Raw genomic sequence first — 17,815 nt, forward strand, 5'->3', positions numbered from 1 at the left:
AAGGTTGCCAGCACAGGCATTCTATTTCAGATGTTATCTTCAGCTCTAAGAAAGTTGTCCTGTTGAACAGCAAGCATCTGGTGTCAGGAGACATTGGATTAGTTTACATAGAAAGTCATTCCCGAAATAAAGTGTTCTTTCATTAGGGAAAAGGTGGTACTTGCTTGTGACAGTACTTGTGACAGTAAGGTCAGGGTGGTCCAGTCTCAGAAAGGACGAGGATGAATGGTGTGTGCGTGGGTAAGCAGTTCACCTTCCAGCAGGAGTGTCTTGAGAAATAACAATGAAGACATTTTTCATCATTCTTCTAATGTCACAATAAAGAGGGGGAAATTGCAACTCAGATGTTTTTGATTCTTTTAGGTAATATGGGGGATTGTTAAGGAGGCTCAAAGTTAATCTGCATTTATATAGATCAGGAATTGTTCAGAACTGGAACATGAATCAGAATTTGGTTCAGACACGCTAATTCTCTTTTGATACTGATTTTACACTGTCCATTCTCCACTGATTTCAGAGGGGCTGCAGAGTGGGAGATGGACTGAAATGAGTTCAGCAGACGAACTGAATAAAGTTAAGTTCCTACTATCCATTAACTCCTTGCCTTAACAAGTAATATTTCTTCTTGGCTCAATTACAAAAAATCTTCAGGGGGTTTTGGCTTTTAAGCTGTGAGGAGGTCGGGTTCCTGACAGGCAGAGGCTCACTGGAGTGTTTTGCAGCAGCAGCAAAGGAGACCTTGCTGGAGACCTCCGTCCGTGTTTCCAGGTTCTCCGGGTTTCTCCTGGTTTCTCCGGGTTTCTCTGGGTTTCTGTGGGTTTCTGTGGGTTTGCCCCTCTCTGTACTGAGCTGCTGCATTGGGGTCCTTGCTGCCCCTGCCCCTCTGGATAGTGAAGTACAGAACTATTTCTGCAACAAACCCACTGGGGCTTCTTTCCTGTCTCCTCCTCTGAGGGGCTCAGGGTCTGAGGGCTGTGCAGGTCACGGGCAGCTCTGACCACCTGGCAGCCAGGGAGCCTTTGGGCTCTTGCTGCAATCCTCTGCCAATGTTTCTTATTTCTCCTGGTCTCTTTTTTTAAATAAACATGTCATTTTACAATCCGTGAGATGTTTCTTGTGTTTCACACATTTTCATCTTCTAAATGAGGTTTACTTAGCAGTTTTGCAGCCAGTTGATGATTTTCGTGCCCTGCTGTACCATAAAGGCCAAGTTGTGAATGAATTTGTTTAGGGCTCTATCTTTTTAGAGGAGGAGGAACTGAATTACATCTCAAAACAAGTTGCTTGGGGTTTTTTTTTAATTTTTCTCTTTTAAGCCTCCCCTTGTGATAGGGATGATCAAATGGCTTGTGTATGAATGAGAGATGGCAGGAGGAAAACCCAAATATTGGAAACCAATGCTACTGGATTACATCTAGACCTTCAAAGCAGTTTTTAGCACTTGCTTTACCTAATTAAAATGCATAACAACTTGGATGTGTGCCCTGTCTCACAGTGTGCTGCACCATTAAGTTATTCCTGGAGATCCACACTAACGCACAGCTCTCTTCAGCCAAGCTCCCCAAATTCAGTGGGGTGGGATAAGCTGTGCACAAGCAGAGCTTCCCAGTGCCAAGGTCCTGCTCAAGCCTTGCCAGCAGAGAGGCAGCAGCGTTGGAAGGCAGGATCAGTCCCAGCTGCAGGAAATGGGAAGTGCCTGGGGCCAAATTTAGTACCTCTGACTGCTGACATGAAATGGAGAGTTGCAGAATGGGAAGAGAGACTCTGAGGGGCAGAGTTAAGATAATTTTAGAAATAATGTCCAGAATTATTTTTGTCTGTGAAAAATCAGCATTAATTTTTTGTTTCAGACATTGCACAGATACTCCTCTTGTGCAGTATAGAGCACACCCTTCTACAAGTTACTGTTTCAGCAGCTCCTTGACATCCAAGGGCATCATGGACCTGTTAAAATCTGAGAGAAATTTATAACTCATTTATAAATTATGGTTTTATTGCAAGAATATATTTCACATACAAATTCTCCCCAGATGCTTTTAGCAGCAGCCAGTAACTTATTTAGCCAATGAAGTGATGTTTTCTGAACACTGGATTTTTTAAACTAAACTGTAATGTCTACTGAAGTACAGAAGAATCGCTTTATGTTGCTTTTGTTGAACAGTTTCTGATGCCAGCAGTTTGATTTTTCCTTTGTTTTCCTTTAGTGGTATGTTACTGGGATCCTTTTGGTTTGGAGTGAAAGTCCTTTATTTTAGCAACAAGACTATGCTGTTTTGTTCTGTCATTTGCCCATCACTTTAAGTGTGAACATACATCCTCGTGAGTACCAGTCCAAATAATTTTCGTGAGAACATTTCAAAAACCAAGCTCAGTTAATTCATAGTAATTTGTTCCTTGTGCTGGCAAAACCTTTGCATTAGGAGTTGTTTTCCCTGTTGTTTCAAGGGGGTGAATGTTAAAAGTGCTGACCCTGCCAGATGTGTCGGGGCACAGGTTTGGTGCTGACACAGCTGGAGTGGGGCTGCTCCAGGCAGGGCTCAGTGCAGAGGGTGGGGAGGGGGAGCAGAGCAGGTGCTCAGCAGCTCTTTGCTAAGTGGATGTTTTACTCGCACAGAACCCATCACAATGAAGCATGGAATTCAAGATATGATTTTCAAGGCACCCTAATTGGATTAGAGGGATTGTATTAACGATACGTTGGCTGTGAAATATTTAGAGGATTAATGCCCAATGATTCTTTTTTTTTTTTTTCCTTCTTAAACCACCTTTACTAATCCCTCTTGATCAGAAGCAGCTTCTGGAAAGCATTCTAGCCAGGAAGGAGAGCCCAGCCCTACCTTTCCCATCTCCAGGAGGAGAGACACAGGTTGTTACATGCACTGCACAGACCAAAATTCTCCATTTTAGTTAGATCCAGAGTACTCATTGTCACTGGTGCTTGTTTTTTATAAAAATGTGAATCTTTATGCCCTTAATATTTTACATGTTAATGAACAATTCTGGGGTGGAAGGGTGGCCTGTGCAAGAATTAGCATCCATCTATTTTCTCCTGTGTTTTAACCTGTCTATGTATGCTAAAATCTAGCTCAAGTAGTGCAGTGTCATTTATTATTCAGATGTTATTGTAACTGAGCATACCATACAATTACATTTTTGAAGTCTGCTGAAGGAACCAGTGTTAATTGCTTACAGTAGAATCTATTTGCTTGTGGAAATGTCACAATATAATTATGTTGCGTTCTTCTGTCTGACAAGCAATATACCCAGAGAAGATTGGTCCTTTTTTCCTTCTCTGTTGAGTGAAATTATTCATATTCCACATTCATCCTGTAAGTAGTACACAGGTGCTTTCTGGAAGCACATAAACTGATCAATGATAAAATAATTCATGTGTTACTATTCACACGGGCAAAAGAGAAGTCCTTTGGGTCATTTGACAAAACCATTGCTCAAAGTGTCCTTTGACATAAAGGATATTTGACAATAGTTATGTGTCAAAAAATTAGTTATGCTGAAAAATGTATACTCTGAGTGCAGAAACTGCATTTGTTTCTGGGGGAAGCTTGTTTTTTAGGTGTGCTGTTTTACTTTAAATGTTTCAATTCCCACCATTTCCTAGCTAATCTACCAGTGTATACAAACTCGAGGCATAGATGTATGGATGGTGCTTACACATAGTGAATCTGATGTCTCACACAGCTTTTATTTCACAGTGTGAGATTCTTAGCAGTGCTTAGTCCCAGCCCTGCAGCCTTTGAAATCCATAAAGTTTAACTCAAAGGGGTGCAGAGGAAGCAGATCCTGACACCTTTGGAGTGAATCTGCACAGACCTGTGCTATTTATCTTTTCTTTCCCTTTTGACTGGATTGTGAAATTCCTGCTAATTTCACTTGCCCTGCAAGTGCCAGCTAAAGCATGAGGCTAAACTGTCCCATTTTGCACCACATTGACACAGGGAACAGGTATGAGGGTTGAGTTTTGCTTTTGCTGGTGCAGCCTTTGTTCTCAGTACCTAACCTGATCTTTTCAAACTAGCTATATAAAATACATGTGAAAGTCTTTACTTTCTTGGTCTGTTTCCAACATTATGTTCATAATTATCTTGAGCAGAGAATAAAGGCAAACTCTGTCCTTCCAATTCTACATTCAAAAAATAGGAGACAGATGTAATGGAATCTCAGAGGGAGGATTAACTTCGAGTTAACAGACCAGATACTCATATGGTATAAATTAACTTGGTTCTGGCTTTACACCAGTTGATTATAATGATTAACTGTTAATTTCTTAAGATTATTTGGGGGAAGTGATACTTTACATAGGACTTGAAAGAGGACAGCACAGTAAAACAGAAAGGGAAGACATTGATTAGGCAGGTAACAAACATGCTTTCATCTACCTATTCATTCCTTGGTAGTCTCAGCAGCACATAATGTCTCCTGGGAGGTTATGTGGAGTAGAGACGTGTGTAATTGCTTGTGTTTTCACTCCTTATTGATTATTCTTGCTGTGAGCATGAGAGGAAGAGATGGTGTAAAGGTTATGGTGTGCCAGTCTCCAAACACACTGGAACAGACACTCCAATCAGCAAAGGCTGTTTCAAATGCTAATTTGAAGTATAAGCCTTGATATACTTCTGTTGCTATTTTGCTTAGGATTTGTTATGTTGATATTGTTCCTTTCTTGTTTGATGTTTGCCTTGGTTGCTCTGTAGTAACTGATTGGCTTTCAAGATTCTGTTCCTTGAAGGCTTAAACTTCCTGATGATTTGAGGCAGAAGAGAAAGTCTGAACTGAAATAAGGACATTTTCTACATTGTCTTCTTGTCCTGAACAAGAAATCTAAAGGCTTTGCAGGAGGGAAGGGACTGAGGTTCTTCAGAGAAGAGCTGGCTCCAAAGCCCATTGATGTTTTGGTGTGAACGGTGGTGGGCCTGTCACTGGTGTCCCAGCTGGGATGTAATCCATCTGCAGCAGGAGGGCTGGCAGCCTCTGGAGGGCAGTTCAGGCCACCTAAATCAGCAGTTGATTGTCCAGAAAATGCAAATTGTGAATGAGGTTTTATAAAAGCTTCAGCCTGGGTTTATGTCATCAGTTTTCTTGGGAGTGGTGGGATGACTTATCTTGTATGACAAATTCCTGTTCTCATCAGTTTGGGGCTGTTGATAGGAGCATCCTTAGCAACAACCAGTGGTGGATAACTAAACACAAGCTTCATTTCAATCCTTTCACTTCTTGCCTTCTGTAACCTCTCCCCTCCTAATGAGCACAAGTCAGTTCTTGGAGCACAGGAGCTGAATGAAGGGTCTCCTCCTGCAGTGAGCTCACTGTCAGAGGAGGGTGGCTCCACACAGTAGGAAAACTCTCACGCCTTATGTATTAGCCATAAAAGACAGGACTGCTGTTTTTCCTTTTCTCGTGGGTGTATTGTCATGGCACTGGTGCATTTAGGAGTTGTCCCTGGTTGCAGTGATGAGCTGGTTGGGCTCCACAAGTTTTGACTCTGAGCTGGAAATGGGCTGTGGGTATGTCCCGAGAGCCAGGCTGGAAAATCTCTTTTATTTGAGTGTCTTCTTAGGGCTGTATGACACAAGCACCTGTATGTGGTGGTCTTCCTCTTTTTTTGTGGTTCCCAAGAGTGTTATCCCTCAGATGTTAAATCACAGAATCAAAGAATGGTTTGGGTTGGAAGGGACCTTAAAGATCATCCAGTCCCAAGCCCCCTGCCAAAGGCAGGGATGCCTTCCACTAGACCAGGCTGCCCAAGGCCTTATCCAACTGGCCTTGAGCACTTCCAGGCTTGGGGCATCCTCAGTCTCCCTGGGCAAACTTGTTCCAGTATCTCACCGCCTTCACCGTAAAGAATTTCTTCCTAATACCAAATCCAAATTTCCCTTCTTTCAGTCTGTACCCATTACTCCTTGTCCTGTCACCACAGTTCCTGACAAAGGCTCCCTCTCCTTGTAGGCCCCCTTCAGATACTGGAAGGTTCCTGCGAGGCCTCCACAGAACCTTCTTTTCTCCAGGCTGAGCAGCCCCAGCTCTCCCAGCCTGTCTCCCCAGGGAAGGTGTTCCAGTCCTCTTATCAACCCCATGGCCTCCTGGACTTGCTCCAACAGCCCCATGTCCTTCTGATGTTGGGGGCATCAGAACTGGCTGCAGCACTTCTGGTGGGGTCTCAGCAGAGCAGAGGGGCAGAATCCCCTCCCTCGAGCTGCTGGCCACGCTGCTTTGGATGCAGCCCAGGATTTGGCTGGGTTTTGGACTGTGAAGTCAAACAAAGGTGTAAGGTGCAAGAGGAATGAATGGTCTTTGCAAGGAAAATTTGTGTCTGTTCTTGTATCTGCTTTATGCTGTATCTCTGAAGTCCAATAATGTCACTGAATATAGTAAAAATAGCCTGATGCTCATTTAAAAGGCATTTTGTATTCACCCTAATAACACTGATCATGATGTGCTAATTGGCTGTTAATTGATATGATAAATACTATTATTATGAGATTTATTCTAATTCAACATTAATTAATGTACTGTTGCTTTTGAGTGTTATTTATTCATGGCAGTCAGTAGGAATAGGGAGAAAATGCTTGACTAACACACTCCAGCAAAACTACAAATAATTGAGATTTGTCTCCCAGGAATGCTACCATTTTCATAATTAGAATAGTCAGAAAAGCAAGCTTGTTAGAGAGATGATTGGCCTGCCTAGATAAGTATTGTAGTAAATTAAGTTTAGTGTGTGTTGCAAGTGCAGTATAGTGGAATCTGATAATTAGTCGGTCATTTGCAAATCATAAAAATGGTTTCAGTAATGACTCAATACTGACTGCAAGATAGAACAAATTTTTTGTTTGAAATATGGTAGGCTGCTTCAAACCAATGCTGCCTGCTTTTGCTAGAAATTTAGTGAATAGGAGTGTGCTGCTGCTGCACACACATGTACACGGACCCTGAAAGTTGATTTGGAACAGTTCTGTGTTATCCCAACTGCTTTTGCACGTTTTGTGGTACAAAAAATTTCTGTCCTTGATCTCAAGGTTTTTATATTTTTTCATTTACAATGAATTCTGCAAATCAGGTGAAAAAAGACATATTCACCGAATTTTCTGGTGCAGGGTGTCCTTCTGGATTTGTTTAATGGATGATGTCTGCCCCAATGGAAGTGGTGCATGCAGCACGAATGTAGCTGTAACAGGAGGATGACAAAGCTGGGATGGAAATGTTTTCTTTTAAATTCCAAAACAGAGAAATATCTTCTGGATTTTTTCCCCTTGGGATAAAATAGAAAAAATCATCTTCTTATGATCCAGCTGTGAATATGAAACAGTTCTACCTGTGTCCTCTATCTTTCTACCTTTCTTCTTCCATGCCCTTCATTTTTCTGTTCATGAACAGCAGAACTGAACCTACATCTGTAATTACAGTGAGTTTCCCTTTTTATATAAATTCTGCAGGGATGCAGAGCCGCTCACAAACTCACTGTAGAGAAACTTCAGTGATCTCGTGAAGGGAATTTCCATCTGTAAGCAGTGACTCTTCTCCTCTGACTGCCATAAGTTGATGCTGTCACCCTCTGAAATGATTAAAGAAGACTGAAAATACCCACATCAGCAGCTCCTTTGTTCCAAGCCAGGGCTTCTTCTCAGCATGGAAAGAACATTACTGAAATCTGTCTCTTTAATGTTAAATGCAGTAGCCACTGAGTGCTTCTAAATTATGTCTCACTGCTTGCCTCCTACCTTGCATTGATTTTTTGCTTATGGGTTACTGATCATATGAAGTTACACAGGATCATAAATTGCTCCTGTAATTCTTGATAGAGTCTGAGACTGAAAAGTAGTAGAACAGGGTTGTTGAGATAAAACATTGCTGCCAAAAAATTGAATATCCACTCTTCAATAGCAGCGTGATTTCGGAAATTTTTTCCAAAGTGCTCAATGCTAACTCAGAGATAAAAAGTACAGGTAACAGCAATTTTAAGGAAATCTACAGAACAAACTAGCAATACTCCTTTAATTCTGTAAATCATAACCATCCCTTTCAAATCCCCATGCCTGGGGACAGGTGTGCAGAAGATCATCTCCACTGATTTCAGCTCTCCTACTTTGCTAAGCAAGTTAAAACCCACTAGGAGAAGCCAAACCTTGACCAGTCATGGTAATGATCTTCCTCAGGAGCTTGGTTTGCTTCCCTAGAGCCCCTCATGGACCTGGGCAGTGGATGTGCTGGGCTCAGTGGGCACTCAAGGTGCCGATTCCTTTTCATGGTAGATACCTTATTTACCGGAGGGTTCTTCTGCACAGTGAACAGACTAGTGACCAGTGGGCATTTTACATATACATAATTGTAATAATTAAAAAAACAATTTATATATACATATATATGTAGTCAGTGCTCACCTAAAATCTTTCCTTTCAGTGAAGATCTCCACAAGGGCCACCATGGAAACAAGTGAATCATTTCTTCAACTGGAGGTGAAAATTGGCATCCCAAAGTTGGGGTTAATGTTGCTAAAGACAGTTTTCTAGGTTCTGGCATAGGAAAAATTGTCTTTTCATCTGACTGACACACGCTGTGCTTCAGAAGTTACCTCTCCTGTGCAAGGTGTCCTCAGTGGAGGGTCCTGCAGCAGGACAGACCATCCCCTCTGGAGTGATGCTCTTGCTGGATGGGACCACTGGGGCTTAGCTCCAGCGAGAGTTCTGGCTCAGGCCAGGAGAATGTTGCTGTTATCAAACCCTCAGACCGAGTCTTCTCATCAGGTCCTGATGGCTCTCTGGTAAACTGCTCAGTGACATTTTTTGTTGTTTTTATATAACTCCCAACTACTTCTATTACTAGGTCTGATACAAAATTTTTGTGTCCTAAATGAAAATGTTGTATTTATTTATTCGTTTTTGGTCTTGCCACCATTTGAACAAGGCAAACCTGTTTCTGCTCTAATCAAAATGGAAAACATTTTCGGATGAAAGCCAAGCCTGGAAATTCTCGACCTGCTGTGTTGTTGAGTTGTGAGCAATTGAAAAGGAGTTTATAGTGGAAATCTGAGTTCAGCAACTACACTCAGCTGGCTGCTGCAGAAATGGTCCCTGCCTCTTTGGAGCGATTATGTCTCATACTCCTGCTGTAATGACAGGGCTTCTGATTGCATTTATGGATGTAATAGCAGTAAATAGTGTGCTGAACTACACAGCAATAACTCTACTAATGTCCTCTATCCATTGACTCATGGATCAAGGCACAGTGTACACACGCAGCTGTGCTCAGATGAAGTCAGCAGCATCCAGGTATCTCTGTGCAGAGGAAATCTGTTGGACAGCCAGGACAATACCAAACTGAGAACAGAAGGTGATGGATTGATTAACAAAACATAAGATGGCTCACAAAATAGATTGAAAGATTGCTTTGTGCTGCTGGGGAAGTATGATGCCATTAATTAACAGTAGAGGTAAGAGATCAGCAGGCTGGCTCTGAGTTATATTGGGGGATGATTGAACATAATGTGGCATCACAACAAATGTGAAAATGATTGCACTGTCTTCATTATTCTGGCATTTAGTAATACGGCAACAGCTGAAGATTAAACCCTTAATTATGAGTATTGATTTCTCTTGGCACAGAAAGTACGAGTTAAAATTGCACTAGAGCTGAGATTCTCCTGTTATCTTCAGAAACAGGTACGAGTTTTCCTGCTAACACACTGATGCCAGGCTTTGAGCAGGAAGCAAAAAGGGCAGCTTTCACTTTTCTCAGTAAGGTTGTGAAAGACATTTGGTGACAGAGCAAAGTGCCATGGTTTGTTTTCAGTGGAGGATAGCACAATAAATACTCTTTGACACAAGGGCTGGAAGATGTTTGTTATGAGCTGGGTGTGCACTTCCCCTTCCGTTGAGGCTCCAGTTTCTCTGGAGCAAGGCCATGTGAGAAGTTGCTCTTCTATCCTCTGTTCCTATCGTGTAATGAAACAGCAAACTTTGAGGAAGCTTAAGACAAGTCCTGCTTCAAGGCCAGAGTGGTTTCACCTGTGCCAGATGGCCACAAAGAGGATGTTTGTTTGCTCTTCCCACTGACTCACGTGTGCAAAGCAGTTTTGAGGGTAGAGCTGTGCTCCCAAGATGGAACTGTAACAATCATATTCTTCACGGGTTTTGTTTTACTTTGTGTTCACATTGTGGGGTTTTGATTATGGTTTATAAAGCGCTGATGGTTTCTGGTTTACTTTGTATTGACTTTGTGGGCTTTTTATTAGGGTTTGTAAAGCACTGATCTGTGTAAATGATCCTAGAAAAAGGGAATTCCCTAAACATGTAGGAAACTTCATTCAACAGGCAATACCCACACTCAGAGAAGCTTTCTAGGTGAGATGGAGTGCAGCTCCAGTTCCACTGAGACTGCCCCAAGTGCCATAGGAGATGGAAATTCTCTTGTGTTGGCTTGACTCATTTTTCTTGGAAAGGCAGGCGATGGAATGTTGAGAGGTGGCAAGTGTAGTGAAGGCTTGGGAAGTGCTGCAGAGGAGAGAATCCACCCATGAATCCTCTGCACCTGGTGGGTGAGAAGAAGGTGATTTTGACAGCTGCTTTTTGCAGGACTGTATTGACTGAGGGTGGAGGCCAGTGGAATCAGCAGCTGGATTGAGCCTTAGTGCACGGGGAGAAGGCAGTGTCGTGGTGCACTGAAGGAGCTGTCAAATCCAAGCACTTCCTTAAAATGCTTTTAGATTTGTATCACCAGTGAATGATAGGACGTTGAGTGAAATCCCCTGATGCATTTTCTGCGTATCCTGTCCCAACAGCCAGCAGAGGATGCGCTCCTACCTGAGGCAGGTCATTAATATGCCAGCACTGACATGATGTGCTAGGCTTTGGTCTGCACAAGTTTTACAGAAGTGAAGCGGCTGGAGTTATTCAGGTCTTGACATTGCTCATACAGATCTGAGGTCCTACTGTTGCTTTTAGTAAGCAGATCCTCAATTGAATGTTTCCTGCCCATTTAATCTTCTTTGCAAACCAGGCTGGTTCTTTATCAGTGGTCTGCAAAACAGAGGGTGCTAAGCAGCCATGAGCTAAAACCAGGGAAGTGACAGTATAGAGCAAAGTAGCAGATGGTCTGATGGAAAAAGTGTAACATTCTTCCTTCGTGAAACTCCAAGCAGCCAAGAATAGGATTATATTTAAAAAGCCATAATAATATGGAGGTGGTAAATGCAGGTATAAAACTCTAAACCTAAAAGAGAAGGAAGGAACAGGCACATGAAAAAAAAAAAGGTTAGAGAAGGAAAACAGCAGAGAGCAAAATAAGTCACTGCAGGAATTTATTAGAGAAAACTGATGCAGTGAGGTGGCATTTCAGGTGAAAATTTGAGAGGATTTTGTTCTCAGTAATTGCTAGATAAATGATAGTGTAGGTATTGAAAGCAAGTTAGATTAAAATAAAAGACCCACTATATGACTATTTTAAATTCCCCTCACCTTCTGCATATCATTGCAGAAAGCCACTGATTTCGGAAGGGAGGTTATCCAAAAATGTAATGAAAACCACTAAAAATATTTGAGTCCATTGATGGGAATCATCAGCTTGAAATCAAAGCAGTTTAAAAGAAAAACGTCTTGTTTTTGAAATTGCAATTGCCCTTCATTCCCCTGTCAGTTCTCTTCGCAAGCACATTTTCTTTCTCTCACAGTGCCTTTTTGTCCCTGTCACTGTGCAGAAACCCTAAGCATGTGTGTGGTGAAGCTCATCAGCTGCACAGGAGAAGCAGTAGAACTGGGCATAGGCTAATGGCCATAATAAACAAACTGAAAATTATAGAATAAATTAAATTCAAGCTTTCTTTCTAATATTTTAATATTCATCTGAGTCTTACTGAACCAGTGGTGGAGGGTATTTTAAAGAAATACCATTTAAGTTGTTTGAGTTCCCCTGTAAAGTTAAGAGTGACTTATGGGGCTTGGAATTTCCTAATGTCTGGTCTGAATACAGCTGGGGCAATAAAGTTGCACTAATTTATGAGCAGTACTACTGCAGAGGGATGTTCCTTGAGGGGCTGTGGACAGGAAGGGTCTGCTCTCTGGGGCAGGGGGCCTCTGGGACTTCATAGGCTCTTTGGTGTTCTGGATCTGTGTGTGTTCCTGGACAGGGATGGAGCTGCCTTTTAGCCTTTTACATAGTCCAGCAAAGAGCCTAATGCTTGGCACAAGGTAGCCCTGTGACATGTGCAGCTGTCCTGGGGCTCCAGGATGGGAAGAATGGACTCTGACTTAAAGAAGTGTGCTAGGGAAGCACTGCTGAGGAGACACTTGAAGGGAGAGTTGGGGGAGATGTTGAAACCATTCCCTTCTGAGATGTGCTGCTCCCACGTTGCAGCAGGATCTCTCTCTCATGGTTGTCTAAAAGGAGTGTTTCAATTACTCAAGGGCATTTCAGTACAATTAAGGGGATTGTTTGATCACCTAAACAGCGCTCTGCAAACATTCAGTTGGTCTGGTTTTTCCAAGTTTATACTACTCCCTTGAATAAGAAGATGCACAGGAAGGATTAGGCAAAGGTCTTTTTTCTGTGTCCAGCATTTGTTTTGTAATTATTACATTTCGAAAAAAAGAAAGCTTTTGATACTGTTTACTTTTATCAACATATGTTTCCAGTTTCAAAAACCTGGGGAAAAGCGTCTTTCTCTTACTCTCGCTTCTCACTTGGCAAATGTCTTCTTTGTTGCTCCTTACATCCGATCAAACAGACTGAGCATGTGCTTTTAATAACTGCAGGAGATGTTTTGGAAGGTGCAGTGGGCTTTGTAGCTGTCTGATAACTGAGCCCAGAACAGCCTCAAATTTGTCCTGCAGCCTAGAGCAAGTGTCTCCACTGTCTGCAAAAGGAGTCTTGAGGTGGTGGGGACGTGGAGGTGAGAGGAGAAAGGGGCATCACAAAAGGCACTAAGTGCAGAAACTGGGTAACAGCTCAGATCTTAGGAATTTGAAAATTGTACCCCTGGCAGGGGGGATGTACACCAAGTAATTCTTAAGACAATGCTATTCCTTTCATTTAAAAAAGGAATAAAGTTAAAATATGCAAGAGGAACATTTGGGCAGGAGGAATTTTTTTGGCTTTGAGGTACTTTCCTTCTTTGTCTGCTAATATTCAAAATTTCAGGTTCTTTTTTTGTTGTTTTTGAGAAAGGTCCTTGCAAGGTCAGAGCACTGAAGAATGGTGTTGTTTCACTGAAGAACGAATGTTAGGTTTTGGATAAAATGGTTGTTTTCTTACATTGTGTTCAGGTTTTTGAATTGCAGAGTGGGTACACAAACCAAAACCAAAGCACTTTAAATTCCTTATTAGAAATGTCCCTCCAGCTCTTCAGTTTATCAGCACATCCTGTCTGAACCTCACACTGTGGTGTTTGCTTTAGAAAAGGAAGACCAGCAATTACTCTGTTCAAATAAAAATGAACAGGAATTTTAAATAGTACTGGAAGACCCCCCCATGAAGAAGTGAAGATTTGCAGGTTGCATTTAAATGCTCCAGGGCACATCTGCTGCTACAAATAAATGCTATCAGTCGGTAATCCTCAGCAGCTGTTCAGTAGCAGAGTTCCCCCAGCTTCTCAGCAGAGCTGTGCTGATCATGGGAACGAGCAGCTTTGGCTCAACAGGCAGTTTCCTTCTGGGGGAATGCCGGCCTTGTCGTTGTTTGAGTACTTCAGACACTGCTTACAAACTTGGAGGTGATTCCTTTGAAGGTTCAAATGTCTGTGCTCAGGTGGGGCTTGATCCAACTCATAAACACCCGGGTGTTTGTCCGTGCTCCTGCAGCCTTGTTCAGCATGAGGCCCATGGGCATGGGCTGCTGCCCAAGGGGTGATGGCCCTGTGTGGGGACAGAGGAGAGGGCTACAAACTGGATGGGACACAGGCTGGCACCCCTCATGAGTTCTCACCCTGCCTTACAAAGGGCTTTGAAGAAAGAGCCCTGGTGGAATGTGTACTGCTCTCTGCACCCCTGCCCCGTGGATACACTCAGAGATGTCCTGTGTTTTGTTTTTGAACAGGAAAAGCCAACAACAATGTACAGTGGGATGAGGACTCCGTAGAATACATGCCAGCCAACCCAGTCAGGATCGCATTTGTCTTGGTTGTTCATGGCAGAGCTTCTCGGCAGCTCCAGCGCATGTTTAAGGCTATTTACCATAAAGACCATTTTTATTACATTCATGTTGACAAGGTAATATATCACTGGTTATAAATTGCCTGTCTCACCATCTGTCAGTCTACCCATCTTTGTCATCTTCTTCATCTTCCTTTTACCTCTGCTGCATAAAGTGCACGTCACTTTTCGTCTCTCCATCTATTACGTGTTTGGAGCCTCTTTTTTTTTCCTTGAATTTTCTTTCTTGTTATCTTCTTTATGTAACAGCCTTCATTTCTCCTTCTATGTCAATGAGTATCTCCCCTTGTCTCTCTGTGAACATTCAGTTAGCAGTAACTGATAAGTTGTGCAGACTGAGGTGGTGGCCCATTGGATGGAGAGCTGACCTGAGGTGCCTTGGGCAAGAAACACACTGTGAAAGGGAGGTGGTAGCAGTCACCTCTTTACAAAAGCCCTTTGGGATCTACAATGACAAATGGTGAATAAAGCTAATCACCCTGGTTAGTGATTACTGTAGTTGTAATAAAAAGTGTTAAACAAGGTTCTCTGTACATTTAGCAAAAGAAGGGTGTAGACCATAGTAAGTGAGGGCAAAGCAATGGCAGCACTCAGTGAGTCAAGAAGTAGGGTTGGCCTTTAGTGAATACAGGTAGAGTTAATTTTGGACAGAATAACTTGAATGTATTGCTCTTTTCTCCTGTGAAGCGATCCAATTACTTGCACCGGCAAGTGCTCCAGTTTGCCAGCCAGTACCCAAATGTGAGAGTCACCCCTTGGAGAATGGCCACTATCTGGGGAGGAGCGAGTCTTCTGACCACCTACCTGCAGACCATGAAGGACTTAATGGAGATGAGTGACTGGCCCTGGGATTTCTTCATTAACCTCAGTGCTGCCGACTATCCAATCAGGTACAATGAGTATTTTAAGAATGTACATGTTTTGTTCCTAAAGAAACTAAGTATGGCTGTAAGTCATGATGTGTCTGTGCTGCAAGGAGCAGAGGAGCAGTTTCTTTTGTTTTACAGCAGAAAACTCCTCTTGTGAGCTGGTGTCTGACAACCACACTTTAGCCAAGGGTTCAGTCACCTGTCTGTACCTTGTGTGTCTTCCATTTGCCTGGGGGGGACTTGCACTGAGAGGCTGCTCTAGTTAGTCATTATTTCCAGCACAAGGGGCACCTGCAAGAGGGGATGAGTAAAGTGGCCAGAAGTGCTGGAGCTCAGCAAATGAATCCCAGGCATGGAGAGATTCCACCCTCCCGGGGCTCTGATTAACAGTTTGATTTGATGTCTCAGCAAGTGTTGAAGGTACTCCTCTCCCTTTTTTCAGTACTTTTTCTGTGGAGGATAATGGTTGTAGAAGTGACAAATAAGTTGCTAGGAGTCAATTGTATCTTCAGCATCTACTCGTTGCCTGAATATTCAGATGGCATCAGGCAAAGAATTTCACACACCATCACATGCTAAGGCTTGTGATTTTGAGTGAAATTATATTCTTTCTGGATTTACATCACCCAGGCCTCAGAGCTGCATTCTGTAATTTTGCCACATTGTGCAAAGGTAGATCATCTGTAAAAAAACCCAACCCAAACAAACAAAAAAAACAACAACAAAAAAACCCACCCGAAAACCCCCAAGTGTCCTTAAACTGTTTTTAGGTTTAGGCTCTAAGAGTTAGTAAGAAGCAGGAAACATGAAATTCTCCTTGTGACTTCTGTTTCCCTCTGTGCTGAAATGAATCAGTGAAAGGGGAAGTGACTTTCTTGGGTGATTGCCTGATGAGTGATGGCACAACATGGTTTTAATACTCCTGCAAGAGAAATATGCTTCCACTGGTTAGGTTTCTCCAAGATCTCTCCCAAAGTATGAATCCCTTCCTGAAGGTGCTCCTTGGACAGAAATCACCACTGAAGTGAGCAATGACAAAACCCCTGAGGAAGGATTTTGTGAGGACTGACAAAAGGCTTTATTGCTGGTGCCCATTTCTAAGCACTCAGTGAAATACAGCACATTTTGGGGAGAAAGATTAGAGCACTAGAGTTACTGAGACTGCCTTGATATTAGAACATGGGGATTTGAATTAAGAAATCACAGTACTTAAACACTTTCGGTGTCCAACAGGAAGAGAACTAATAATTTTGACATATCAACCTTGTTTATAAGGGAGAGTATGCAGTTTTCTGTATATCTGTTGAGTTTCAGGAAAAGCTAGCTTGTTATTCCCTATTATTCACTTTCCTGATGAGGAATGCTGCATTGATGCTAAAAAGTAGACTAATGCAAGACCATAAAGGAAGAGGTAGGTGATGGCACCGTGAATCAAACAAGATAAATTGTAGGAGAATGACTGCTGAAGGTCTGGTGTGGTTACAGACTGGTGCCAGCAGGCCTGTCCAGTCATCCCGTGGTGTTGAGTCCACCCTGGCCACCATGTAACGCTGAGGCCGTGACCTGGGGCAGTCTGAACTGTTCCTAGCTCCCTGTGGAACAAGTCAAACCACAGGGCACGTGGGGTTGGTGGCTGGCAGACCTGGCCACCAGCGAGCACAGGCTTTGTGGAGCAGACTGCAGTTGGTTCAGTGTTCGTGGGTGTAATAATGCCAGGCTGCCTTGCACTCATCCCAGCCCTGCACGAGTGCCATCCAGCTGCAGCCATTCCAGGCACTTGTTTCTTCAGAGGGGCCGTTCTTGGAGTTCTGTGAGTGCTTCCCCCTTGCTCTCAGAGCCCTGTGCTGGGCTCCTGGTGGCTCTCGGCCCCCGGGCAGGGCTGGAGTGCTCCCTTCCCTTTCTGCCAAGCACTCTGTCACCAGAACTGAGGGGAACGTGCTTCCTCTTCACACCATGATGCACTTCAACACAAATTCAGAAAACTTTTTCAGTGCTGCAACTTCAATGGCAGTGACTTACAAGCAATGTTGAGTATTTTTTAAATACAGAATATTACTGCTGTAAACCCTGGAAAATCTTATCTCATCATATATATATATGAGTCCATTTCATTTTCATGATGGAGGTGCCATAAATTATTATTATTTATAATCTTTAGGAAGGCATTACCTCCCTACATACCCCAGGGAGAGCTGATTGTTTTTCCAGGAAATAGTAAATAGGGTGTTTGAGGGATTCTTTTTGTTCTTTCGGACCCCATGCCATGATTTGTCAGATAACGGGCTAGGGGCACTTTACACTTCTCTCTGGTTAGTCATATTGCAGTGGGTTTTGCTGGGTTTCCCTGCCTAAGAACATATGAATTTTGTGGATTAATAGTTTTTATCCAGAGCTGCTTCATATTAAGCTTTCGCTTCCCATCTGCCATTCCATCTGTAATACTGAAACCTTTACTACTTCTCTTCTGATAATAAAAGCTAATCCAGCCTTCTAAGTCAAAAAAACATACTCAATATGTGGGGTTAATACAATATGATGAAGCCTAAATCTGTCCAGGGAGTAGTCTGGTATGTTCACAGACTACAGCAGAATTGCCTGGAGCCTTTCATCCTTCAGAAGAGATGTCCAGAAGCAGATGTTAAGCATCATATGATATAAAGGCATGGGGGAAGATATTAGAACTATTCATTTTGTGAGGGAAACAATTAAAAATGTGTAAAATCAAACATATGCAAGCCAGGAAAATCCAGATACCCGTATTATTCCTCCTCATGCCTGAATGTTTTGTTT

The 17,815-nt window shown here is 42.7% G+C and overlaps 1 protein-coding gene across 4 annotated transcripts in view; it reads left to right on the top strand.

Annotated features, from left to right (window-relative positions):
* XYLT1 (xylosyltransferase 1) overlaps window positions 1-17,815 on the top strand; it is a 169,329-nt gene that overhangs the window by 92,989 nt on the left and 58,525 nt on the right. For all 4 annotated transcript variants that reach the window (XM_039560113.1, XM_039560115.1, XM_039560112.1 and 1 more), the window contains 2 exons: window positions 14,041-14,213; window positions 14,844-15,046. In XM_039560113.1, coding sequence (XP_039416047.1) covers window positions 14,041-14,213; window positions 14,844-15,046 — 376 coding nt within the window. The remainder of the gene's footprint in view (window positions 1-14,040; window positions 14,214-14,843; window positions 15,047-17,815) is intronic.

Source organism: Corvus cornix, chromosome 14 (genome assembly GCF_000738735.6).
Source record: "Corvus cornix cornix isolate S_Up_H32 chromosome 14, ASM73873v5, whole genome shotgun sequence".
In the NCBI taxonomy this organism is placed as follows: Eukaryota; Metazoa; Chordata; class Aves; order Passeriformes; family Corvidae; genus Corvus; species Corvus cornix.